Genomic DNA, 27,766 nt, shown 5'->3' with positions numbered 1-27,766 from the left:
CCGCTTCGCTGATTTACAAACGTTTTCTTCTAGAAATTTTAGGATAGTATCCGATGTCCAAAGACGTTTCCTGAGGAACGGCTGTAATAGTTTTACATGTCCCTCAGGTTTAAAAGATTGATTTCATCCTTTATTCAGTTAAAAAATATATATATAACATTTGTACCACCGTCAGTATGTTAAATGTTGTCTGAAGCAACGCCCGAAAGTTATTGGAGCAAATCGTGTTTTTTGTGAAGTTTCAGTGGCTTGTTGAATATATTTTGAAATTGTTGCATGCTGGTAGCAGTTGTACAGACCCTTTAAAACAAAAAAATATTGTTTTCATATGAAAAATCCATCTGTCTACGGTGGCCTTTGGGGGACATTTAGACACGCCCCCTTTTCTCTGAAAAACTTCCGCATCCTCCACGCTGATCCAGGGTCAGACCTTGAGCAGACGGAGACAATAACTGAACTGTTTCCAATCTGAGCGGAGATCAGCTAGTGTCTATAGTATTGTTATCTATGCTTGTGACGGTCAGCTGATCACAGTGTCCTGGTCTCGTGCTGCTGACAGTGTAGCGTATACCTGGGCTTAAGTAACGATGGCGTCCAATCCAGAGAGGATAAAGACTACAGTCAGTCAGAACCGGAGGTGAGAAACCGTACAATGAACGAATTGAGCGTGTGTGTGTGTGTGTGTGTGTGTGTAAGTACTTTTGCTTTCTGAATCTGATGCTGTTCCGTGTGTGAAACAGATTGGAGGCGTTAAAAGACACATTTGAAAGAAAGTTTGGAGTGTCTCCGATTTTCTACGTCCGTGCACCTGGAAGGGTCAACCTGATAGGTGAGCACTTGTGATCTTCTCCCCTTTTTAATATTGCTGCACTTCTTTTGTTAAAGATTTTAATATTGTTGTTGAACATTATTTGATTAGTTTTATTTATTATTGCATTATGTATTTTCTGCTTTTTCAAATGTATTATTATATATTACTATTAATGTATTTTCTCCATCCATACGTCCACATTCCATACAGATTTTGATTAACAATAATTTACTTTGGCCATCCCTGAGATAGAGTCCTTTTTGATATCAGTTTTTGTTCCTCGTATTTACCATTTTATAACTGTTTTTCTGTCTAAATAGTTTGTAAATTGTTAAAAACAGAATTTAGAAAGAAAAAAAAGAACTTTATAAATATAAACTAACAACACTGGAGCTTAGTCTGACAACTCATGTGTGTTACCATAAAAAGCACAGCTTGTACGATAACCGATGCAAACGAGGCACCATAGTAAAGTTTAAACTCTCTGGTTCGAGATATTATAATAGGCCGTGGCTACGGGTACGTTAAATCCCGTAGCCACGTGACCTAAACTGGCCATAGATATGCAGCGCTCCTCATTGGCCAGTTTAGGTCACGTGATAGGTGCACCACGTGACTTAAAGTTCAGCGTAGCTCATGTTTATTTTTAGCTACTTGCTAACCCATTTAATTTAGCCCTAGCTCTAACTGAAACTCTATCCCTAACTCTAACCCTAAAATGTTTATTTTTGTCGGATACGTATTTTTAGAAGTTGAATTTGCCGTGTTAAATATGTTAAAATGAAGAAGAAGAAAAAAATAAATTGTCAAATGTGGGATCAAACGTTAGCGAAACCCACGCTGGTGGTGAGTGCAGCGCTTTAGACCAGTCGACTATTCAGGCACAGAGGTGATACAGGCACATTGCGCTTACGTAAAGAAGCTCCGGAAATGTAGCCATAGTCCCAGGGACTATGGCTACATTTAACGTACCTCCAGACACTTTCATTATGATATGGTCAGTTGGAATGTCCCAATCGTTATCAGTTGTAAATGTGTGTATCGTGCTTATATAATTTAGTTTTCCTTACTGCAAGTTTGATTTCCATTGTTTTTTTTACAGGGGAGCACATTGATTATTGTGGGTACTCCGTGCTGCCGATGGCCATTGAACAAAGTATCCTGGCTGCCGTGTCAGTGAACAGTTCTGGGCAAATCAGACTTGCCAACACTGATGCTCAGTACCAGTAAGGTTGCCGCACATTTGATCGCAGTGTCTGTTCAGGTTTATGAAGCAGGTTTGTTTCTCCTCAGGGATTACATGGTGTCATGTTCAGCGGACATATTCATTGACAGAAACAATCCAAAGTGGCATTATTACTTTCTTTGTGGAGTCAAAGGTGTTCAGGTAATGTGTCACTCTTGGTCATTTTTAGACAATTATGGACCCCTGAAAACAGATCACAATCCAAATTGGAGAACATTTCCCCCCCAAAATTTATTTAAGGGAAAAAACTGGAGCCAAGGTAAATATATTGTGTGTGTGTGTATATATATATATATATATATATATATATATATGGTGGAAAGAGGAATGGTTGTTCTTTTTACCCTAGTTATTTACTGAAAACACTTTGCCTCGAAGTAGCCAAATACTGCTCTCTAGTGTTTAGAAGTGAGTTTGACATAGATTAGATTAGAGTATCCAACAAATGTGAAATTCAGTTATTACAGTATGGGGTGCCGAATGTATAAACTGTCACTTTTTCATAGCCGACATATTTTGAACATTTAGCTCACTTTCCTCACATATCATTTTTCTTTCATTTGAGTTAAAATTCATGTAGAACATCATCATGTTCGGTTATCATTGTTACAAATATGTAAACATGAAAAATAAATGTAAATGTTAACTCTAAATGTGAAATGTAAATCTAAATGTTAAATTTATATCTAACTCTAAATGTTAAATCAGTAGCCAAGTGTAAAGCCAAATGTTTAGAAATTTTGCCAGGTAAGTGCCTGTCATTCATGAGGCCCCACCCACACCACCGACTGTGGCTCAGTGAGGGGGAACAGGGAGACATTCCGCTATTGCTCCAAACTGACAAACTCGAAAGAGCAGTAATGACTAGTGCACGGTGTGCACATCAGCCGAGGGAATGTGTGGATAACTGCCATCACGCAGTTTAACAGATGTAGATTTGTTGAGAGTAATGGCATGCATTATGTCAACTCACTTTTGCCAGTGATGAAGACACCGTGGATGCAGAAGACCGTATAGGGTGGGGTGTGCAGAGTGTGGGCGGGGCCTCGTGATTGACAGGCGCTGACTTAAGATTTAGATTTACATTTACATTTATTTTTCATGTTTACACATTTTAACAATGATATAGAACATGCTGTTTTACATGAATTTGTCTCAAATGAAAGAAAAGTGAGTTAAATGTTCAAAATATGTCTGCTATAAAACAGTGACCGAGTTTTTACATTCAACATGTCAAAGATAAAAAGAAAAATATACAATATACCTGAAGCAGAATGGAAAAACATTTTAACAATATACAATAAACTGATAATTAAAGTATGCAAATTAGTATGGTAGATTAAAAAAAAATTATGTGCAAAAAGATTTTACTGCAGCAGGTATGGAAACAAAAAAGCAGTGGAGGATTTTAACAGTCAACGAAATACTTACCAGGAAAAGTAAATAAACTGGATGCCCTTTGGAGCATCCAGTTAAGTGAACGCTGCCGCTGCTCACTTGGTAACTTTTTTTTAAGGTTGTATGGTTACCTATCCATACTGACCGTTGTTTTTTTATCACTAAACTGGACTTCTAACTGTCAGTCTTCGGTTCTTCTACTCCATCTGTGCTGCCATCGCTCCATATTTGTGTGACTACTAGCAAATGTCAGCCTACCTGCTCAGCTCACTGTTCGGCTCCACGTCATCGTCTCCTCACTGAGCTTCACCATGCTGGTCAGCAGGATCCATCTCTGCTCCATCTTCACTTGGATTTCCCCGTCGTTCCTTCATTTACCCGTGGAAGACCTCCTTCAGTACTCTGCAGCAGAGCTGCGCTGTCAGCTGTTTGGACCTCCACCTGCTTCGCTTCACCACCATCCTGACAGCGCCCTCCTGCTTTGCCGGAGATATGTCCACCGTGGGTCTCGCCGAGGTTTTCACGTCAGCACCTCCAAAGGGATTGCTTCCTTCTGGTCGTCACACTCGCCGCCCTCCCTGACGCACCGGGTGGTCTGTCAACCATGGTGCGTTAGCCAGGTTGGCTAGGATACCTGCTGCTCCTCTCAGATCCGACAACACCGCCATCGCCTTTGGTCTGCTGAACATCAGCTCCTTCTCCGGAAAAGGACATTTCATCCAGGACATCATTGCTGACCTTAAGCTTGACTTTCTTTGTCTCAATGAGACTTGGCAAATCCCTGGGGATTTCTCACAGCTCAATGATGCGACTCCTCTGGGGTTTGTTTACTTTTCCAAACCATGTGGGTCTGGTCGTGGAAGAGGTCTCGCGATACATCACCGCGAGAAGTGGAAGGTCTCGCCAATATCGGTACCTCCACTGACAACACTAGAATGCCTTGCCTGTAAAACATCTGGTCCCACACCCACAATCCTACCACTGTTTACCGCCGCCTCCAAGCCACGCAGTGACTTTTTAAATTAATTTTCAGCCCTCTTCACCCACCTCTCCACTCTCACTTCATGTAATTTTGTTGGGTAATTTTAACATACACATGGACAATACTGCTCTTTCTCTCACCAAAGACTTCGCATCATCCTTCGACAGTTTCAGCTTCCACCAATTCTCTAATTTTTCCTACACACGTGAAAGGCCACACTCTGGATTTAATCTGCTGCTCTGGAATCACCCCCACCAACTGCACTGCTGATGAACTACATATTACGTACCATTTTCTTCTGTCATTCAACATCACCCTCCGCCTCTCCATCACCAAGCTACCTCGTGTCATCTCTTTTCACAACATTAACTCATTCAGTGCCATTGACGTACTTTTACGTCAATTACGTTTTTTCATGGGGATTACTAGAATACACCCTGGCGGAGGTCCCTCATCAATATCTAAGCTGTAGGGTGTTGTAGTGACCAACTGTGCCCTGAAGGTGGCAGCAGCACACCTTTAGATGTGAGATTAGCCACTGATACTACTATTAGCTAAGGAGGAAGAAGCAGGAACGAAGGAGATTATGGCGCTATAAAGTGATATTGTGAAGTATCCAGCAGCTCACAGCTCCACATACTAACAGAACATGTGTGGACCTGAGTGGATTATTGATAATGTTGCGATTGTGAGATAAAACCATCAACTAACTGGGCCAAACGGTCAGCTCTGCGTGTGGGAGGAAGAGGAAGTTACGTCTCTGTGATTGATGGAAGGAGGAAGTCAGCAAAACATTCAACTGTGAGCCAGATAGTAGCACACGTTTTGATGAGAGATCGTCCGTGATGGACAGAGTTTAGAGGCAGAGGAAATGAGTTTACGAGACATAAAATGGCGCTACGAGAGTTTATGCTGAATTTCCCAGCAGCTCACTCTCGACCAGAGCATGTGTGGAACTCAGTCGAGTATTGAAGTGTGGCAATGCTGAGAGAAAATGATCAAAAAAGGAGCGAGCGGTGACACTCGGCATGTCCGGGAGGAGGAGGAAGTTGCGTGTGTGCAGACTGATGGGAGAGAAACTTGGAGGAATCTATTCAACTTTGACCCGGATAACAAAATAACAATGTTGCCATCAAAAGCCCAGTCCAATATTAGCCTGAAAACGAATATCGGATTCAAATTTTCGGATTTCCCGATTTTTTTTAATTTATTTTATTGTATTCAATTGTAGAATACTGTAGATAAAATGTTGAAGGTTAAAAATTATGTAACCAATTGGTTAATAATAAATGGTCAGTTTTTCCTCATACCTACTGTTGCTGCCTATTCTCTGTTTGAGTAACATCACTTGATCAAGCCTTTCTAACATCCCACACTACAAAATAAGTAATTATTATTTTTTATTAAAGAAAAGAGAGAGAAAGTGTATGATTCAATATCGGTATTGGCCGATATGCAAGTCTGCAATATTGGTATCATAATGTAAATTAAAAACTCGTTTATATATTATTTATTTAAAATTCCCCCCTGTCAGAAATCTCAAATCTCATTAAAAAATCCAAACCCTCTTCATGTCAGCTCGATCCCATCCCCACAGTCCTGGTCAAGTCCTGCCTCTTTTTTATGCTTCCCTTCATATCAGCCATCATGCACTCCTCCCAGTCCACTGGAATCGTCTCCACCCTCTTTAAATCTGCAGTCATCGCCCCCATTCTGAAAATACCTGATTCAGATATTCAGATTTCAATAACCTCAGCCCCATTCCCTACCTTCCCTTCATTTGAAAACTTTTAGAAAAAAATGTCACCACACCAACCTCACCCAAAACAGCCTCTATGAAAAATTTCCATCCCCTCCACAGCCCTGAAACTGCACTCCTTAAAATCACCAATGACCTCCTTATGGCTGCAGACTTCGGTTTAATCTCCATCCTCATCCTCCTTGATTTGAGTTTGGCCTTCAATACCATTTCTCATCCCATCCTCCTCAATAGACTCTCCTCTATTGGTGTCACTCACACCCCCTTCCACTTGTTCCACTCCTACCTCTCAGGCCACACTCAGTTCATCCAACTAAAAACTTTCACTTCCCAGCCCTCCCCCATCACTTCTGTTGTTCCCCTGCTCTCCTTCCACTCGGCAATATCTTCAGAAAACTCGACATTCATTTTCACTGCTTTGCGGATAACACCCAGCTCTATCTGTCCAGTAAACCTGACTTCACTCTCCCCCCCTCCTCCCTTACTCACTGCTTTTCAGAAAATAAAAACTGGTTCACCTCCAACTTCCTCCAACTTAAATCCAGTAAAACAGAACTCCTCCTCATTGGCACCAAATCCAACTTCTCCAAAACTAACTCTTTCTCCCTCACCATTGACAGCTCCACTGTGTCCCCCTCCCCTCAGGTCAAGAGTCTGGGTGTCATCCTCGACAGCTCCCTATCATGTCACTCCCACATCAATAACATAAACTGGTTTGCATACTTCCACCTACGCAACATAAACTGTCTCCGCCCCTCTCTCACTCAACTGTCATTCTGGTTCACAGACTCCTCACTTCCCGGATCGATTTTTGTAACTCACTCATTTTTGGTGTCCCTCACAAATCCCTCCTGTCCTCCAGCAGCTCCACTGGCTCCCCATGAAATTCAGAATTAACTTCAAAATCCTCCTGTACACTTTCAAGGCCATCCACAACCTCGCCCCCCAAACCTGTCTGACCTCTTTCATATTGTCACTCCCTCTCGCTCACTCAGGTCTTCTTCCTCCATCCACCTCATTGTACCCACCGCCCACCTCAGTACCATGGGGAGCAGAGCTTTTCACTCTGCTCCTAAACTCTGGAAGTCCATCCCCCGGATATCAGAAACATCAACTCTTTACCCCTCTTCAAATCCAGACTCAAAACCCATCTCTTCCCCTCTGTAAATTCTCATCCCTAATATTATACAGTTTTTAATGTTTTGCACTGTTATTATTCTGTTTTTATTGTAAAGTGTCATTGGGTGACCTGAAAGGTGCTTTTAAATAAAAAGAATTATTATTATATTGCACATGATAACAGTAGGGTGTGAAAAACAGTACCATGCAAATTAGAACAGTTTTTGTAAGTAAAGAATTATATTTTAGTTTCTAAATATATATATATATATATATATATATATATATATATATATATATATATATATACTGTATATATATATATAAATACGTGTGTGTCTGTGCAAACACTGAATACTGTTAGTGAATGTAACTGGTAACGGAATGACTCCAGACAATAATACTAATATATTTAAGCAATATCACACGGGAGGGAGTGCTGTTGTGCTGAAATATCAGCACGACCTTGAGTGTGATTTGCTTTTATACAACAGTTCTACAACCACATTTTATTAGTTAACAGTAATGAGTGACAAGAGATTATGTTTTGTTTGTTTATTTAATCATTTGGCTCCACCAACAAAAATAGTTCCACAAGTGGAGAGCATTTAATATGTAATATGAATGATCACAAAAAAAACATCAGATTTTTTTGGAAAAAAATTGAATTGGGCATGAAGACCTGCAGTGTGAATGTATTGACATTGTACTTCAGTGTTGTTTGCCCAAGATGCAATGGTAAATAAACGGTATTTAAATCAGCTGTACAGCGGAGTGATATGATCCATAAGAAGTTCCGATGCTGTTGTTACTGTTGCGTCTTCAATCAGTTTGGTGTATGAACGGAATTCAATGCTGAAGTGATTCGCATGCACAGAAGAGGTCCTTAGGTGACACATGAATCCACAGACACGTACGGAAGTAAATATGGAGCCGTAAAATGTAGGACTGTGTGTTGTGCTGAGAAATGTTCTTCCCAACAGAAGTCAGCACTTCATAACTATAAGAGAGCCAGACAGTTTATCGCTTTAGCCGTTTGCAGTGTGATGGCTGCTACATCTTTAGAACGACTTTTTGGATGCGGAGTCAGAGTCAACAGTGGTGGGATAGGGATGTCAGTGGCTTCAATTATGCAGAGTTTATTAAAAATCGAAATTGTGTTGATCAATAATTGGATTTGGGTTGCATTTGCTTGCAGTGTGATGGCGTGTGTGTTCTCCATTTTTGAACATTTTTTGTTGGCAAAGCCAAATTATTAAATAAACAAACAAATCATAATCTCTTGTCACTTTTGACTGTTAACTAATAAAATGCGTTTGTAGAGTTTTTTTAGGAAAGCAATATCGCAGTCATGCTGAAATATCAGCACTGGCAGTGGTGTGATTATCTACGACGACCAAATCACACCAGCACAACTTCGAGTGTGGTATTTCTTATATATGCCTTCAATACATCACTTTCATACCTTTTTACAAATTATGTTTTTGTCATTCAAAACATTTTCATTGTTTTAACATTATTAACAACACATATTTACTCTTTGTGAGATGAATCTGCTTTGTGTATATTTTTTCACATTTAATCTTTGTTGCAGTCTTTTAGGATGAAATGGATGAATGAAAGTACAAGACCAATTTTTCCTGTTTATTCTCTTCTAAGGAGGCGTTTGGGATTACCGAGTTAGCAGGGATGTCATGTGTTGTTGATGGAACAATACCTCCTAGTTCCGGGTTGTCCAGTTCTAGTGCTTTGGTTTGCTGTGCAGGCCTCGTTACATTGGAAGCAAATCAGAAGTATATGACTAAGGTAAACCTGTCTGTGAACTGAAATAGTCATAAATGTTTGAAAATATTTAGGTTAATCCAGAGACATCCAGTATGTTTGGAATTTACAAAAGTGAGTCAAATGTTTTCATCATGGTTTTTTCTCTCAAGGTTGCTATTGCTGAAATTTGTGCCAAATGTGAACTCTACATTGGGACCGAGGGTGGAGGCATGGATCAGTCTATTTGCTTCTTGGCAGAGGCAGGAACTGTATGTAGCATTTCCTTCATAAACTGTACCGAGCCTCAACCTACTGTGATAAGAAGAGTAAATGCACAATTATATTTTTTTGACAATTATATAGTTGATATTCATGTACGTTTTATTTATTTAACTTATATTTCTCTGGGAGCACCTCTTTGAAGGGCTATTTTTCAAATGTGTCCTGGCAAACGCAAACAAATCTTATAATTTTGATTTAAGTTGCTAACTGTTTGCAAGGAATACCTAACTACCACAGTCAATTAAAAATGTACAATGAGCCTGGGAACACACAGAAAGCCCACACATTTTAAGGTGTGACGTTCACATCAAATCAAACTTTATTTGGATGGAATTATTATGCAGTCAAGTGCATTGTAAAAAAAAAACCTTTATATTTAAAATATGGATTTCAAGTTTACAAATCAACAGTATCTACCACAAACTTAAGCTGCTTTATTAACTTGGAAAATAGCTGAGCTGTAGTTAGTCATTTATGTTAATTATATTTACCATTCAAATAGCCCTATTTATACAAAAGTAATTTCTTGCAACTGAACAAGGAAGACCATCTCGTTAAACTTTAAATACGGATTATAAACACTCTACTTATCTGAGCTAATACAACTAAACAAACTATATGAACTACATATTCAATGACTTTTTAGCCAAATGTAAAATTGTGCAGCAAGATAATGTTAAGATATTCAGTTATCTATAGATGATTCTATTAAATATATGCCTGTCCATTGATAGAAATTGTCTTTCAGGCGAAGCTGATCGAGTTTCAGCCCCTTCGAGCTTTGGACGTGAAGCTCCCAAATGGAGCTGTGTTTGTAATTTCAAACTGCTGCCTGGAGATGAACAAAGCTGCTTCTTCTTACTTCAACATCCGAGTCGTGGAGTGCCGGATCGCCACTAAGGTGCAGTCATCCCACTGGGAGATTCTCAGGCTGTTTTATGCAGCTGTGTTTTACCTGACTGTGTGAATAAATTACAGTGCATACGGAAAGTATTCACAGCGCTTCGCTTTTCCCACATTTCATCATGTTGCAGCCTTATTCCAAAAGGGATTAAATTCACTTTTTTCCTCAAAATTCTATACATAATATCCCATAATGACAACTTAAAAACGTTTGAGATTTTTGGCAAATTTATTAAAAATAAAAAACGAAGAAATTACTTGTACATAAGTATTCACAGCCTTTGAGATCAAGCTCAAAATTGAGCTGAGGTGCATTCTGTTTCCACTGATCATCCTTGAGATGTTTCTGCAGCCTAATTGGAGTCCACCTGTGGTAAATTCAGTTGATTGGACATGATTTGGAAAGGCACACACCTGTCTATATAAGGTCCCACAGTTAACAGTGTATGTCAGACCACAAAACAAGCATGAAGTCGAAGGAATTGTCTATAGACCTCCGAGACAGGTGTTACGGCTGAATTTACGGTTGACCTCATTTGGAGACATGATTTATTGCTCTGGTTGAATGATGGAGTCCAGGAGAAGCATTGATGATTTTATATAAAAAAAGTTTATTCTAAACTAAGAAAAAAGGTACAAGATGGAACAAAAGAAGTGACCGTCCCGGCCGGAGGTCCGAAGGAAGTGCCGCGCCCTCTAACAGTTTCAGCTTAAGGTTTTATACAGATAAGAAAAGGTCCCAACAGTGAGAGACAAAAGGGAGGGAGTCAGATGCCCATAGTGGAAATGTTGGAGGATGATGAAGATGTTATGAGAAGGTTCGGCTCCAGTCTTTATCTGTCTTGATAAGTGTGTGCGTCAGTGTATGTCTGCATGTGAGCAGAGATTCTGGCCTTGGCTCTGTGCACTGAGTACGCTCTGTACTGTTTAATCATGATTCAGCTGTTCAAAAGTGTAAAGAGTAATGGAGTCGTCATGTATTAAAACATGACAAATTGTACACATGAACATACATTTGACGATATGATGATGAATATAATAATTGACCATAACACAGGATTGTCTCAAGGCACAGGTCTGGGGAAGGATACAGAAATATTTCTGCTGCTTTAAAGGTACCAATGAGCACAGTGACCTCCATCATCTGTAAATGGAAGAAGTTTAGAAACACCAGGACTCTTCCTGGAGCTGGCCATCCCTCTAAACCAGGGGTGTCAAGCTCATTTTCACCGAGGGCCACATCAGCATAATGGCTGTCCTCAAAGGGCCAGATGTAACTTATAAATGTAACAAAATGTAACCGAATGTAAGGTAAAATAAATGTAACTACTCCTTAATGTTAAATAAATGTAACTACTCCTTAATGTTAAATAACTCTGAATTTATTACTTATTCAAGTTACAAGCATTACAGTTGCACAGAAAATATATGTTTGCTTGTTGCTCTGTTAAAACATAAATCCTTTTAATTTGTCAGGTTATGAAACCCAGATAACTCAAGGATCAAACTATCCAAGTGAATAAAAAAAATAACATCAAACACAAGTTATGACATTCACTTTATTCAAAACGTTTTTGTCAAAGTTAAAATGGGCTTAATTACTGCAAAATCAAAAATTGTGAGCTGCTAAGAACATGTATGAAAGATGTAGCATTTTACAAAAAAAAAAGAGGCTGCACACAGCCTTGCATCCAACTGATGGTTTGATTACAATAATGTGTCTGCATACATACATAAAAAACTGCAAACACCAAATAATTGCAACAGCAGCTACACATATAAATAATATGGAATCAACTAAAAAATAACAAAATAAAGGTTGACTCAGTTCACAACTATATTGGTCAAGTTTTTAGGTTAGTTTTTGATGAGGAGATGCTGCCTGTCCTTGAACACACCAGGTGGATCCACTCTCTACCATCCATTGATCATGTTCTGAAAATAAACACAAAACAAAATGCAAGCACAATCATTAAATTGCACACAGTTTAACTATTCTTCTTCTTGGTTGAAATACATTTTATTATATTCCAATTAAGTTTTTTTTTTTTTGTTTTTTTTTTTAAACGCTTACCTCTGTGTTTTCTGACCAGATGTCTGACACCGTTTTCCCGTTACCAGTGTTTCAATGTCTGGTTTTAGATCCTGTGCTGAGGCAATCCGTAGAACAGCATGGAGTTTTGTCATCAGTGAGGTGTGATTTGTGCTTGTTTTTGTTCAGATTCATTATTGAAAAGATCTGTTCGCACAGATAGGTGCTCCCAAACATGGACAGAACACGGGCAGCATGAAGTTGAAGCTGCGGCATCAGCCAGGGGGCAGCAGACGGTAAAAGTCTTGGATTGCAGCATCCTGGAACTTTGCTCTCAGGCCACTGTCGCTTTGAAGCTCAATTAACTCCATCTGAAGGTGTTGGGGTGCAGTGCAGACGTCGGTGGTGAAAGGATTGGCAAAGATGGCAAAGCCAGGCTGCTGTGCTCTGAAGTCAGAGAAGCGCAGATCAAACTCAGTCTTTAACCTGCTCAGTTTGGGAGACCAACTGAGCACATGAAAATGTCCCGGGAAATGAGGCTGACATGCTCTGACAGACAGGAAAGTGGGCAAGATTGTCCTGTTTCACTTGGCACATCCATAGGTCAAGTTTACGCTGAAAAGCCGTGATCGTGTCGGACATCTGCGTGATGACTTGTTTGCTTCCCTGCAGCTTCTGATTCAGTTGGGCGAGATGCTCGGTTATGTCACACAACACAGCAAAGTCACACAGCCACTTTGGTTCTGACAGTTCAGACAAGGGTTTTCCTTTACTCTGCATAAAAACAGCAATGTCTTCCCTGAGCTCAAAAAATCTTTTGAGGACTTTGCTCCTACTCAGCCACCGCACTTCTGTATGGTACGGCACATCCCCGTGCTCCGAGCCCATCTACTGTAAAAACAGCTGGAACTGACGGTGATTCAGGCCACGCGCCCGAATGAAGTTCACTGTTTTCATGACCGTGGTCTGTCATTCATCCCCAGCACCTTCCCACACAAAGCTTCTTGATGGATAATGCAATGATGCGTTATCAGAGGCATTTTACAGTTCATTTTTTGCATTTTCCCCTTCATTAGTCCAACCAAGCCCACTTTTCCTCCACACATTGCCGGTGCACCGTCTGTAGTTAATCCCACCAAGTTTTCCCAGGGCAATGCATTTTTACTTATGGACTTCACCACCACATCAAAAATGTCCTGTCCCGTCGTGGTCCCATGCATTGCAGCTACTGTACATCCAACAGCTCCTCAGTGACAGAGAGATCCAACTTCACGCCTCTAATAAAAATTGATAACTGCGCTGTATCCGTGTTATCTGTGCTTTCATCAACAGCTAATGAAAAAGCTGTGTAGCTGCGTGTCTCCTCAGCCAGCTGTGTTGCAAGGTTTTATGCTAGTTCCGTAACTCGGTCCGCGATAGTGTTTCTTGATAAACTGACATTTTTAAAAGTCTGTATCTGGTCGGGACACACCTGCTCACAGACCTTCAGCATGCACTGCTTCAAAAACGCTCCCTCTGAAAAAGACTTGGAAGCTTGGGCGATTTCTTCAGCCACAATAAAGCTAGCTTTCACTGCCGCATTGTTTTTGGCTGTGGATTTTGTGAATACACTCTGCTGCGACCACAGTTTGCCTTTTAATTCTTGGGCAAGTTGTTGCTTTTCTTGAAGGCTAGCTTTGGTGAACTTAGCTCCGTGTTTGGTGTCAAAATGCCGGCGTAGATTGTACTCTTTGACAACCAACACCGCCTCGTAACACAAAAGACATACTGGTCTTTCTCCTTGAAGCACAAACAAGTATTCGCCTTCCCATCTTTCTTGAAACAGTCTTCTATCTCCATCGCCATGGGCGACCGTGGCTCAGGTGGTAGTGGGCCGTCTTCTGATCGAGAGGTTGGGGGTTCGATCCCAGTACCTGACTATGTGTCGAAGTGTCCTTGGGCAAGACACTGAACCCTAAGTTGCTCCCAGTGGTCGACTAGCGCCTTGCATGGCAGTCCTGTCCCACTGGTGTGTGAATGTGAGAGTGATTGGGTGAATGAGCTGATATGTAAAGCGCTTTGAGACTGCTTCAGTGTGGTGATAAAGCGCTATATAAAATCAAGTCCATTTACCATTTACCATCAACTTTTCTCTTCCTGGACATTTTGGATTCATTATTTAACTCTCAATTCCACTTGTTGGCATTGACGTGAAAACACTGCCGTGTAGTGGCGGGGAGCCGTGACCGCGCGGGTATCACAGTCGACAGGCATTGTGGGAAATGTAGTTTTTGGTCAAAGCACGCTTTTGACCTATTTTTTTAGACACTCAGACCTTTTATGCTCTCGCGGGCCACATAAAATGACGTGGCGGGCCACATTTGGCCCGCGGGCCTTGAGTTTGACACATATGCTTTAAACTGATCGGGGAAGAAGGGCTTTAGTAAGAGAGGTGACTAACAACCAGATGGTCACTCTGACAGAGCTCCAGGGTTCCTCTGTGGAGAGAGGAGAACCTTCCAGCAGGATGACCATTGCTGCAGCACTCCACCAATCAGGCCTGCATGGTAGAGTGGCCAGACGGAAGCCACTCCTTAGTAAAAGGCACATGGTAGACCGCCTGGAGTTTTCGAAAAGGGACCTGAAAGACTCTCAGACCATGAGAAACAAAATTCTCTGGTCTGATGAGACAAAGATTGAACTCTTTGGCGTGAATGCCAAGCGTTATGTTTGGTGGACACCAGGCACCGCTCATTACCTGGCCAATACCATCCCTACAGTGAAGCATGGTGGTGGCAGCATCATGCTGTGGGGATGTTTTTCAGCAGCAGGAACCGGTAGACTAGTCAAGATTGAGGGAAAAATGAATGCAGTAATGTATAGAAACATCCTGGAAGAAAACCTGGTTCAGAGTGCTCTTGACCTCAGACTGGGGTGATGGTTTATCTTTCAACAGGACAACGACCCTAAGCACACAGCCAAGATATCGAAGGAGTGGCTTCAGGACAACTCTGTGAATGTCCTAGAGTGACCCAGCCAGAGCCCAGACTTGAATCCCATTGAACATCTCTGGAGGGATCTGAAAATGGCTGTCCACTGATGCTCCCCATCCAACCTGATGGAGCTCGAGAGGTTCTGTAAAGAGGAATGGGCCAAAGTGGCCACATATGGATGTGCCAAGCCTGTGGCTTCATATTCCAAAAGACTTGAGGCCGTAATTGCTGCGAAAGGTGCCACAACAAAGTACTGAGCAAAGGCTGTGAGTACTTATGTACATGTTATATATTCATTCTTTATTTCTAATAAATTTGCAAACATTTAATAATGTTTTTCATGTTGTCATTATGGGGTATAGTGTGTAGAATTTTGAGGAAAAATAATGAATTGAATCCCTTTTGGAATAAGGCTGTAACATAGTGAAATGTGGGAAAAGCGAAGCGCTGTGAATACTTTCCGTATTCACTGTACATTTATACATACATTGTGCCTGAAGTTGTCTGACATACAGTAGATCGATTCACATGGTTCTGAGCTGCTCTGAGTTCAAGACGCATCGTTGATCCTGAATTACAAGTTGTGACCCAAGATGGAAAAAATTATAAAATTCCCTGTTTTATTTTTTTTTTAAATCATAATTCAGATGTATTTATTTATAACCTCTATTTATACAGGTTCTCATTTTCTTCAATTAATTATTTAAAGCTGAGAAAATAAAGAATTTAACAGTTAACAAATTTAGATTTGTGTCTACCCAAAATAACTTCAGTAGTAATGCTTGAGAAGGAAATATACATTTTTGATTTGCATCAGCCAAAATGTGTTATTTAGGGATCCAGGTTAAACTTTAATTTTTATCCTGAAGCTTTAAAATAAAAAAAACTCAATTATAATTTTAAAAGTATTATTTAGTGAAAGTACATAAAATAATGACGTCATCAATATAGATGTACCGTTATTCTGACATTGTGCTTTAACAAATGAAGCAGAAAATAACTTCCCACTTATTGTTGGCAGTGTAAGTAGTGAGTAGTGTGCGTCTGCTGCATGATTAAAATCTCTAAAATAAAACTCCGTCAAATTTTTGATTTCCTGTCAGAACTTGTCTATTCAATATACATAATAAAATACACCTACTGGTGATAGTTGAACCCGTCATCATGGGGTGTTTTAGGTCTCCCCATTTTGTGTCCAAGTGGCGCATTGCGTGTTCCTTTTATCCAGGGCGCTTTAGTGTTGGCTTTTTCACAATCAGACTCACAAATCAATCAATCTTTATTTGTATAGCGCCAAATCATAACCAATGGTATCTCAAGACACTTTACAGTAGAGCAGTCTTAAGGACGGACTCTTCATTTTATGGATACACACATATGCATATATACGTATATACACATACATATGTATCCCACACCCAACATGAATTCATCGTGGCGGCAAGGAAAACCTTCTGTTAAGCAGCAGGAACCTTGCTGTTGTCGACACAGTATCGGTTCCCTTTTTTACAGCACTTTAGTACAACATAATTTATATTGGTGATTTTAACACTCTTTCAAAAGTGTATCGTTATTCTCTACTATGATTTTCTTTGGGACAATCCGATTATGATACAGGTATTTAACTAACACTTTAAAGGAAAACCTTTAATGTTAAGCATAATATTGCCTTTAATTATTTGTCACCTCTGTTTAATATGTTTGATATTGCATGGATTTGTTAGTAGTAAACATTGAACTTAAAAACCCAAGCACATGCATTTTGTGTTTAAGGTGTTTATTGTGAACTGTCTTTATGAATCCAGATGTTGGCCAAAGCGCGAGGTCTGGACTTCAGCAGGTTTTTAAAACTGGCTCAGGTTCAGACTGAGCTGAAGGCTTCTCTGAAGGAGATGCTGCTCCTGGTGGAGGAGATGTTGCATGTCGAGCCATACAGCAGAGAAGAGATATGCAAAGTGCTTGGCATCACTATGGAGCAGTTTTCAGCAGACCTGCTGAGTGATAACACACAGCACTGTGAGTAAAAGGACTTAAGAACTTTATCCTGCAGATACTAGCAATTTACATCATTTTCTATTTAACAATAGCACATATTAGATCAGATTATTTAAATGTGATGGTTCTGTTACAAATGCTCCTATTATCAACCATGAAAGTACCTCATTAACACGTTATGAAAACGAATACACCAATTTGATCTAGTCTATGAATGCAAATAATAAATGGCTTGGATTTATATAGCTCTTTTTTCAAGGAGACTCAAAGTGCATACAGAAACCATTATTCATTCACACCAGCCACTCACATCAGTCATACCGGCAGTGGTAAGCTACAATGTAGCCACAGCTGCCCTGGGACATACTGACAGAAGCGTGGCTGCCATTTCGCGCCTTCAGCCCCTCTGACCACCAACATTCATGCACAATTCATACGAGGCAATGTGGGTGCCTTGCCCAAGGACAAAAACCCTTGCCCAAAGACACAACTAGAAATACTTGGATAGAGCTGGATGACCCACTCTACCACTGAGCCATGGTCGCCCATCACATTTCATTTTTTTACCGGCACTCATCTGCAAAGTATTTTATGTATTAATACATTATAATTATTTTTTTAATGTCATTTATGTACTAAGAACAAGAATGTATTATGACTTTTTGTCCATTCTTACTAAAAATGTGTCATTTTTACCCATGCCTTGTTGATTACAACAATCTAAGGTGATCACTCTCCTCACACACACACTAACAATGTTTTGTCCCACCTCTCAGTGACGCAGTTTAAGCTTCATCAGCGAGCCAAGCATGTGTATGGTGAAGCTGCTCGGGTTCTGCACTTCAAGAGTGTTTGTGACTCCGAGCCGGCTGATTCCATCCAGCTCCTGGGAGAGCTGATGAACCAGAGTCATATCAGTTGCAGAGATCTGTATGAGTGCAGCTGCCCTCAACTGGACCAACTGGTGGAAATCTGTCTGTGAGCGCAGCCAAGGCTCAATTATTTTACTGATTTGCACTGTATCATTAGTTCTAATGGTTTAGGCTTCATTGAGTAGAATTGAATTAAATACATTGAATAAAATGGAATTACTTTAGATCAAAAAGTAATTGAGTTTCGTTCAATTTATATCCGTCAAGTTGAATCAAATACATTACAGTAAAAATTTAATTAAATTAGGTTAAAGGAGCAGTCTGCAACTCTTATAAAAGTGACTTTTTGTCATTTACTAAAGCTGTCACTATGTAAGGACAGCTTTACATCAAACTAGTTGTTTGTGTGAAAAAAAAAACAGGCTCATTTAGTCCCCCTTGCTGCTCCTGCAGCCTTTGGCAGATTGCCAGAAAGCACCGCGACCGAGCAAAAAGATCCAATAAGAGCCAGAATTGTGTTTGATGGGCTGTCTGACAGCTGTTGCTCACAAGTCCCGCCCCTTTCCCGGAGCTAGAGCGCCATCTTTTTTTTTTTTACAGTGTATGGTCTGGAGGAGTAGAAGATGGAATTGGTGACTTTTGTGCTTGAAAGGTAATTACTGCTGCTTGATTTACATTATGTTTGATTTGTAATTATTACACTACAAATCTGTGCTGCATGTGTTCATGTGCACGCAGCAGCCTCCGTGTGGCTGCTGTCAGTGACAGAGTTGTTGCTGAGGTTTTGAAGCGCTGCAATAATATGCTTTTAACAGAGCATGTTATATTACAGTAATGTTGTTGTCGGACTAACGTTAGCTTGTTTGCTCCTCTGAGGAAGCAGAACGAAAGTTTGGAGGCAGGCAAGAGAGCAGCAGGTGGGAGGGGGAGAGAGGGATCTGAGAGTTGCAGATTGCACCTTTAAACTATGTGCACTTTATTAAAACCATGTCAACTATTAGTAAAACAATGTAAACATTTTGGCACGAAAGTCTTTGTGTTAGGTTCATGGATTGTTTTCTTCAGAAAAGCTCCATTTTTTGAGTGTTGCGGCTTTGGCGCTAAAATGGTTAAATTACAATATAGTGCCAAATATGTCCACATCATGAAATTAAAGACTAACTTCACATAGATGCTACCTCTGAGCCTGGCTCTGCTAGAGTGAAAGAGAGAGGGAGTTTTTTTTCTCACCACTGTAGCTGACGCAGGTTCACGTGGTTTTGTTGGGATTTTATTTTTTCTTAAGAATTTTATGTTTTGATAGTGCTTCAAGATGACTATTGTTGTAATTAACGCTATATAAATAAAGTTGAATTGAATTCATACAAAGATCCGTGAGAAAAAAAGTGGCGCCCAAGCAAGCAAACAAAGCCTGAGATGGAGTGGGATTTAAACTGCCACCCCTTAAATTCAAAAATGTAAATTGTAAAATCTGTGTTGTCAGAATGCATATTGAAATTAAGAATAAATGAAAACATAAAATATGTTAGCATTAAAAAAAATATCCATCTGTCATTCTTCCCTCCTCCATTCATGATCTCCCTAAATGGATGACAGGCAGAATATGAGCTCACAGTTTAGATCATTTGTTCTGTCTCCTTTTTGCAGGAAATCCGGCGCTGTGGGTTCAAGGCTGACTGGGGCAGGTTGGGGAGGCTGTGCCGTTTCCATGGTTCCCAGGGAGAGGGTGGAGTATTTCCTTCAAGCTGTCAGAGATGCCTACTACCTCTGCGATCCACTCAGGGCAGCTATGGAGAAACAAAGTCTGTTTGTTTCAAAGCCGGTTGGTGGAGCTGCAGTTCTACTAGAGCATTGAAATGCTATATTTTCTCATGTCTTTGAAGCTGAATTTCCTATTCCCAAAAACTCAGAACTTTGGTGCTTTGTTGGGCCTCTTCACTCTTTTCATAATGCTAAAATAAAGAGCCAAAATGTCACATACGCATTGGGTCCCTTGTTCTACTTTATTAACAATGAAAAGTGCAGACCCTTTCATTTGGGAATCAAGGTCCAATGGTTTGGAGGAAGACTGGTGAGGAACAGAACATTGCACCCCAAATCATGACTGACAGTGGATATTTCACACTGGACCTCAGGCAGCTTGGGTTCTGTTCCTCACCTGTCTTCCTCCAAACCCTTGGACCTTGATTACCGAAAGAAAGGCACACTTTCATCAGAAAAGAGGACCTTGGACCACTGGCCAACAGTCCAGTCCTCCTCCTCCTTTTTTTTTCTGCAAAAACTGAGAAGTAAATGGTGATTTTTTTCACAGTATTAAATTTTTTTTAATTCCTGTTTTCGTGGGTTTTATGAGCTGGAAGCCCAAATTATGTAAAAATAAACAAATAAATACTTGAAATCATTTAAATTGTGGGCCCTAAATCTATAATCTATGAACATTTTTCTTTTTGAATGGAATTACGGAAATTAAACAACTTTTCCATGATATTCTATTTTTTTGGAAAGGGTTTGTATTGGAGGTTTCCAATTTGTCTTTTTTGAGGGTTTCCTTGTGAGTCACATCTTGCGAGAAGAAAAACCTTTGTTATTCACAATCGGACTTAGTGAGTCAATAAGTATTTCATGATATACAGTACATATTTAAGAGACTCTACATAGTTTTGTACTTACAATAAGAATAATGGAATTAAATTTGGATTTGTGGATATGAAGTTGTATAAAAAAGGTGGATAAATGATAATTTGCTACCTGAGCATCCAAAAAGTTAAAAACTTAAAGGTTTCACGCTTTAAAAATATTTAGAGGTAAACAATATGTAAATAAAAGGAGGGGATACTTTTCATTTGAAGAAAAAACAGAAAAGGTTGGGAAATATTGTTTCAATATACAAAAAGAACAGTCAACCTCAGTAAATCTTAAAATATAAGTAACAGTTGAATGATTGTTATTTAATAATGTATGCCTTGTTTTAGTTTTGGCACAACATTTAACAGCATTAGTTGAATGCACTTTAAGCTATACGTCTAAAGCTGAATAGTAAATATACTTGTTACGCATTTTAGTCTTTGGAGACATTGATAAACTTTTAGCCTTCAAATAAACGTGATATTCCTTTGAATGTGGGCTTTGCCATTTTTGAGATTTCAGCCAATTAACTTTCACATATGTTGAGTCACAACAGGTGAGGGTTTCTCTTCATATTTCCATTCCCATAGAATGTCTATGTGAAAAAGCATTTCAATCCAATGTTTTAGCGCTTAGTTACATGTCATCCAGTTCCTTGAATGTTATTGATAAGACCAGAAATAATGATTTTGACGTTGCACTTCAAAGACTTTGATTCTTTTGATGCCACTATCTGTCTACAGACTAGACATCCACACATGCCATTCAGCTAAGGAAGGAAGACCCCCTAGACTGGGTATGTCTGAGCAATGATCCTTCCTTTAACCTAAGTTATAAAACTAGTTTGGAGCACTTCTGGTAATCTACATCACAATTTGTCAAATATGATCTCAACCAGCATGTGTTTACTGTACGTGCTTTGTTATTGCATATGTAGCTTCTCAATCGCCTCTCATTCATAATAACATTTTTGTATAAGTCTTTCAGTTGAGCTGTCGTTGGAATCTGAGTATCCCTTAAATGGAAAAAGGCAAACATTTTTTCAATAGACGGAGAATTCCAAAATAAAATTGTGCTGATATCGAGACAGACCACAATGTAGGTTGGTCATTTGGCCACAACCTGGGAAGGTTTACACGCCTGCAAATCGTACGCAGGAGGCGGGCACAGTCTTCTACCCTTCACCAGACACTTTAATGGCACACGTCACAACTCTAGCTCGAGGCAAAATAAGGAAATGCTATTGGATATTTAGAGTTGGAGGTTACCCTCTGTGAGAAAATAATGCCTGGCAGTGGGATTTTGGTCATATCGAACTCGACCTGACCAACGACTTAAGTCCCGGGGGTTTTGGGGATGAATATCAACATTTTTACATATGTATAAACATAATAAATATGTTTTCAATGTGTCCTATCTGGATGTGGTGGTTTTTAATTACCCCTTTTTTGAAGAAAGTTAAATAAAAAATTCAAAGCAATACATACTGTATACAATACATATTAACACGTTTTTAACCAAATTAATGTTGGCCTTAACTACGTCAAAAAAGCAGGTAAACTGGCTTCTATAGTGAGCAATACAGAAAGAACACTAAATTGAGAACAGTTACAAAAGAAAGTTCAGTTCAATGTGTCGGGATACAGAACAATCTAAATGATGACATCAATTATTAGGCTCCCTTAAATACACAGACAACTTGACTCAAAGAAATTAACAAAATAACAAAAACACTGAAAATAACTTCAAAAACACTTGAAAAACAAGGAAATACCAAATACACAGAAAATGACTCCAAAAACACACAAAGTAACAACAAAAACAGAAAATAACACCAAAATCACTTGAAAAACAAGGAAATACCACATAAACAGACAAAAGGACTCACAATTAAAGAAAATTCAAAGCAATACACACTGTGTACAATACATAACACATTTTTAACCAAATTATTGTTGGCCTTAAATATGTCAAAGCAGGTAAGCTAGCTTTTACACAATTACGAATTTAAGTTAAGGAAAGAAAAACTATTTAGGGAACTACATAAACATATATTGTATATACACATACATATGACAGTGTACTGTATAAATATTTTGAATCAATGCAGTTATTGACGACAAATTACCGAAAATCCCAGTTATGTCGAATTGCCCGCCAAAACTCAGGCTGTGTTCGAAATGGCGCACTACGCACTATTCCTATTTAGTGCGTAGTGGTCCCACTTCGATAGTATATGATCTGAGTCATACGAATAAATAAAACAGTGTATCTGTAAGGAACGTACATTAACTATCGTTATGTGTGTTTCTTTAGCACTCGTGTGGCCTGCTTTGATAATGATATTGTAGCGTCCCACAGAACGCTGGAAAGGACGACAACCTTCTTGCTTGTTAGTCGCTTTTCTCTCGTACAGAACTGCGGTTACTGTCGGCCGTAACCACGCCAAAAAACAACAAAAAAGGGTCAAGGCTTATCAGGCCCCTGCTCATTCCTTTACCTCCCAGCTCTCACTTCCACACACGGGGCTCACCTCCTCTCTGACCCGCCCCCTCATTCACTCACAGCCACTCACATCCCAGCTCTCCCCAAAGGTGCATTCAAAGAACACGCAATAATCGGAACCATTAACATTAGAACAACAACACTACAACAACTATAAAACACTGCAGGGATGTTACAATATAGAAGTATCATAGCTTATAGCTGCATAACAATACTGAACATGAGTTTTGTTTTCCAAATGGACTGATGAGGACACCAGCAACTTCATTAAATGGCGGTCCGACAACGACGACCTTTTTATGGGTCGTCGAAAGGTGGTTCTGAAAGGTTTACAAGTAAGAAAGTCACGTCGTACATTGTGGTTATTGTTTTGACGTAACGTTGAGTGTAACATCACAGTTTACTCTCCAGAGACTAGCTTTGTGATTGTTGCACTGATTTTAATTATTTGCTGCTGCTACGTTTGAAATATACATTACTCATTTGTGTTTATGTAGCTTTATTTGATTTGTACTGTAGTTTAGACAAGTGATTTAGAATATAATTTGCTTTTCACGTATGCTTTGGAAAGTTAGCTACTGCTGATAAACAAGAAGTGTTGATTCATAAGTTGACATTGTTTTGTGATTACAGTTGATTTACCTTTGATGGGATTTTATTGAGTGGTAAACTTAAATATTTCATTGTTTTAAATGTGCCTCACCTGTAGTATCATCATTAATAATGTTGTGATTGTCAATTTAACTAAGCAAATCATACAAGAGGTCTAGCTGTTATTTGGCACAACAGCCAGTGTGATTTCAGTTAACAGTATTAACAACAGTTGACTTTTTTTAATCATTTATAACACAAACATTTCATCTCTGAAAGTTGATTTGTGCTGATGTTTCTCTATATCAACACTTGTGAAATTTGTTTTTGTAATCAAATTACTTTGTCGGAACTTACTGTTGTATAATAATATATACAATATCCCAAACATACATCAAGACACAATTACAATTATAAGCTTTATCAATATTGTGTGATGGTATAACAGGAGCAAACATTCTGAAATTAGTAAACTGTTTACAGAGAATGTGAGAAATATTAATGGGAACAAACTTATCAATATTTAATCAATCATGTTCCTCCACAACAGGGCCAATGTCGGTTGGGGCAGACACTGCAGCAGCAGGGCGGTCCCCGAGTCTGTCTCCAGACTGCTGGACTTGGACAGGAGCCTCCAAGTCCTCTCCATCATCATCCTCCACAACCTCTGCCTCTAAAATGTCACCATTTCTGATGCAGGGGTTGTAGAGGAAAAAGCAGGCAACAATTTCCTCTGGTACAAACTTTACTTTCACCTCCAGGGCCTTTAGAAAGATGGAGCGCCACCTCGTCTTCGGGACACCAAATGCCCTCTCCACCACACATTTGGGCCTAGACAGCATGGCATTGTACCTAGCCGCCACAGCATTCCAGAGTGGCTCACGGAATGGGGTAAGCAGATTTAGCGACTAGGACAGGCATGGATATCCATCGTCGCCAACCTGAGGGTGGGTACTGCTGGTGGATGGAAAAAGGGCTGCTTTTAAGCACCATAGCATCATGGACACTTCCAGGAAATACCATAACGGCATCCAAGAAGTAATCCCTGTGATCACAGATGGCCTGAATGGAAAAGTTTCCTGTTGTAGTAATTGCCAGGACACCTTCCAGGTGGCACAATTCATACATGGCACTCATCAGTGCTCCCAGCTACCTCTTAAACGCTGGGGAACCCGAAAGCCATTGAAAACCAGCCCCAATTTCCTGCAGCTCTGCGTTGTTGGGGAAGCAGATGATCCTGCGGAAAATGGCCTGGATAGCTTTACTGGTTCTGTGTACAATATCATGACATGTACTGCAGGGAATGTTAAATGCCTCTGACACAACCTGGTAGGATGTGGCGCTTGCCAGCCAATACAAAAAAAAAAATAACAGGCCCGTCCCCACCCATGGTAAGTGTCTCCCAGGACCTGAATGTGGTTATCCAGGGTTGGTCTGGACAACCTGAAATCCTTCCTGAGATCACATCCCTCAAAATACAGGCACATGATGATTTATTGTGGTTATGGTCCTCGCACACCAGCTAAAATAAATGAATAAAAACTATTTATTGGTAATGCATTGGAAATGTTATATTTTGCTCTGTAATTAAAATGTGGTGATGTGACACAATACAAAAATGTACTTACTTCTGCAGGGTAACCAAAATGTAAGTTCACATTAACTATGAACCGGAGGCGAAGGATGACTCGTCCTCGGCATCAACAGGGAAGATCTCTGATGTGTGTGCACATCTGGACTCAGAAGCAGGAACAGAAGCAACATATGTATTTAGCTATTTAACCAAAGATGTGGTGGTACAGAGACAAACACAGAGGAGCACTGTACACCCCAATGTTCAAAGTCATTAAATTAAGTAGTTTATACTGTAAGTTAGAAAATGTTTTAGCTTAATTATGCCAAGTTGGGGTATTATATTCGTCCTTTGAGGGTCTTTATCTGATAACTTTTATAAATGGAATTGTGTTTATAAGTATAACTTAAAAACGACACAACTTAATAGCATTACGTAATCACATTCTAAGAATGATAAAGTCCTCTTATTTCAAATGGAGATTTAAAAATAAACTTAATTCATATAGCACGTTAAATTGACGTATCAAAACGTTGGATACCTACGGATAGTCAGTTGACTCGAGCGGTGGTACTGTGGGGAAATCCAAGAGGCGGAAGTCGTAAGACAAAGCAGGGGTCGATAACGGGGAATCGGTCAAATAGAGCTCATCTGAAGAGCGAAAGTCGGGAGAAAATCACTGGAATGCTGGTCATGACGAAACGCTGACAATCTGGCATAGAGGACCTTTATAAAGCAGAGGCTGATGAGATGTGACACAGGTGTGGGATGCTGATGTGATGTGTAACAGTTGTGGATGGTGAGCACGTGATAAAGCAGGGGTCACAATAACATCAGCCATGACACTTTGTACTACTTAGTTCTATATATTAGAATTATATATACAAGTCGAAACAAAAAGGCACCATGTACAGGTTTATACATTGTCGATAAGTGACCAAGGGAATGTAATAATTAATCCTGGGACCGGCTTCAAGTTAAAAAGAAAACATCCCCTTTTCAAAACAAAAGATCTATTCCTGCGTTCCATTCGTTTTTAACGCGCAAGTAAATAGGGCACTTGTTTTGGAGTTAACCGGAAGTTTAGTCAGTAGGGTCTCCGAAATGTCGGCATGAAATGCGTTTCCGCATGATTTATGCATCAAATGAGCACATGTTGATTTTGTACTTGGTCACTTTCTCGCTTAAAATGTTTTCACAACTTTGAATGGTGCTGAATTGACGGAGATATTTTAGACTCCGTGTGCTTCCGCTTGTTGTCGTTGTACCTTCGCAATGCATCATGGGATACTTGGAAGTGCACTTCGGTAGGAAGTAGACCCCAGGAGTTGTTTTTTATTTATTTATTATTATTGAACAATTTCAAAATTACAAACACTCGATGAGGATACAATCTCAGCTTGTTACAGCTTCAGAAGCAAGAACAGAATGAAAAGGCAAGAAGCTTAAAATTAAAAAAAATATTAAATACAATAGTAATCGGAGCATAGACACAGAGGAGATCAGGGCCAAACTCAGCAGCATATGGGCAGTCAGTAAACAAATCCACATAAACACATCCACATACAAACATATACACACATACATCATGAACACACACACGCTCTCCAAGTCAAAACATTTTTTTGCAAAGTCAGAATATAGCTTATAGTCTTACATGAATCACGTGACGGTCAAGCATTTTGGACTTCCGTTGTTGCAACCCTCTATACGGACCGCCCCTTTGTGGAAAAGAAATATAACAACACGTTTCTCAGAACAGTGCTAATACCAAAGCATACTTTCCCTCATCTCTTAGAAGACGAAATTTTGTACAAAGATTCACCAGTCAAAGCGTTAAAAATATTACATGCAGTTATCTTAAAAGTCTTATTCCACCTAAAGCTAAAGAAGTGCATTTTAAAACTATGAAAAATATTTATTCCTGTAAAGACTGTTTACACTTCAAATTTAAAATTGGTGAAAATGACTGTTTTTTGTACTAACAACATATAAACTGAAGAACACCTGTTCTTGACTTGTGTTTCTAAAAGAACTAATACTCTTTAAAACTATGTAATTCCAAGAAGGCAGTATGGCTTTATAATCATCTGATAGCTATGTCTTTTGACCCCATTACACCTTAATGCTGTTTGCTTATACAATTGTTACAAATTGTAATGTTCATTTTTTTTGTCTCTTATTTCCTTGTAATTCATGCTCAATGTGCAACTGTTTTTTGAAAAGTGTAAGCCTGTAAACTTCATTTATTTAAAAAAAAAAAAAAAAAGAAAACATTCGTTCCCGGAAATGAGCAGTTGACTGTTGCAGTGCAAAGAAGCTAGTGCGGATTAGGAA

General features: G+C 39.5%; 1 protein-coding gene and 1 long non-coding RNA gene across 5 annotated transcripts; one reads left to right on the top strand and one right to left on the bottom strand.

Annotated features, from left to right (window-relative positions):
* Positions 1 to 387: 387 nt before the first annotated feature.
* galk2 (galactokinase 2) lies at positions 388 to 25,329 on the top strand. Of its 3 annotated transcripts, none has more exons than XM_028448693.1 (11): positions 388 to 637; positions 741 to 829; positions 1,914 to 2,037; positions 2,105 to 2,198; positions 8,975 to 9,121; positions 9,250 to 9,348; positions 10,110 to 10,262; positions 17,074 to 17,284; positions 18,040 to 18,241; positions 19,783 to 19,957; positions 24,407 to 25,329. In XM_028448693.1, exons 1-11 carry the CDS (start codon positions 588 to 590, stop codon positions 24,548 to 24,550), a joined length of 1,488 nt encoding a protein of 495 aa, XP_028304494.1. In that variant the 5' UTR covers positions 388 to 587; the 3' UTR covers positions 24,551 to 25,329. The 3 variants fall into 3 exon arrangements, with proteins under 3 accessions (XP_028304494.1, XP_028304496.1, XP_028304495.1); XM_028448695.1 differs by lacking the exon at positions 24,407 to 25,329 and adding an exon at positions 21,504 to 21,548 and having other exon boundaries at positions 389 to 637; XM_028448694.1 differs by lacking the exon at positions 24,407 to 25,329 and having other exon boundaries at positions 389 to 637; positions 19,783 to 20,115.
* Positions 25,199 to 26,897, bottom strand: LOC114464496 (uncharacterized). Of its 2 annotated transcripts, none has more exons than XR_003674219.1 (3): positions 25,971 to 26,897; positions 25,485 to 25,589; positions 25,199 to 25,378 (listed from the first exon to the last, which is right to left on the bottom strand). It is a non-coding gene; the product is annotated as an uncharacterized LOC114464496 (long non-coding RNA). The 2 variants fall into 2 exon arrangements; XR_003674218.1 differs by having other exon boundaries at positions 25,975 to 26,897.
* Positions 26,898 to 27,766: the final 869 nt, after the last annotated feature.

The sequence above is a fragment of the Gouania willdenowi genome, chromosome 6, assembly GCF_900634775.1.
Source record: "Gouania willdenowi chromosome 6, fGouWil2.1, whole genome shotgun sequence".
NCBI classification, from domain to species: Eukaryota; Metazoa; Chordata; class Actinopteri; order Blenniiformes; family Gobiesocidae; genus Gouania; species Gouania willdenowi.
This window is presented reverse-complemented; position numbering and strand designations above follow the sequence as displayed.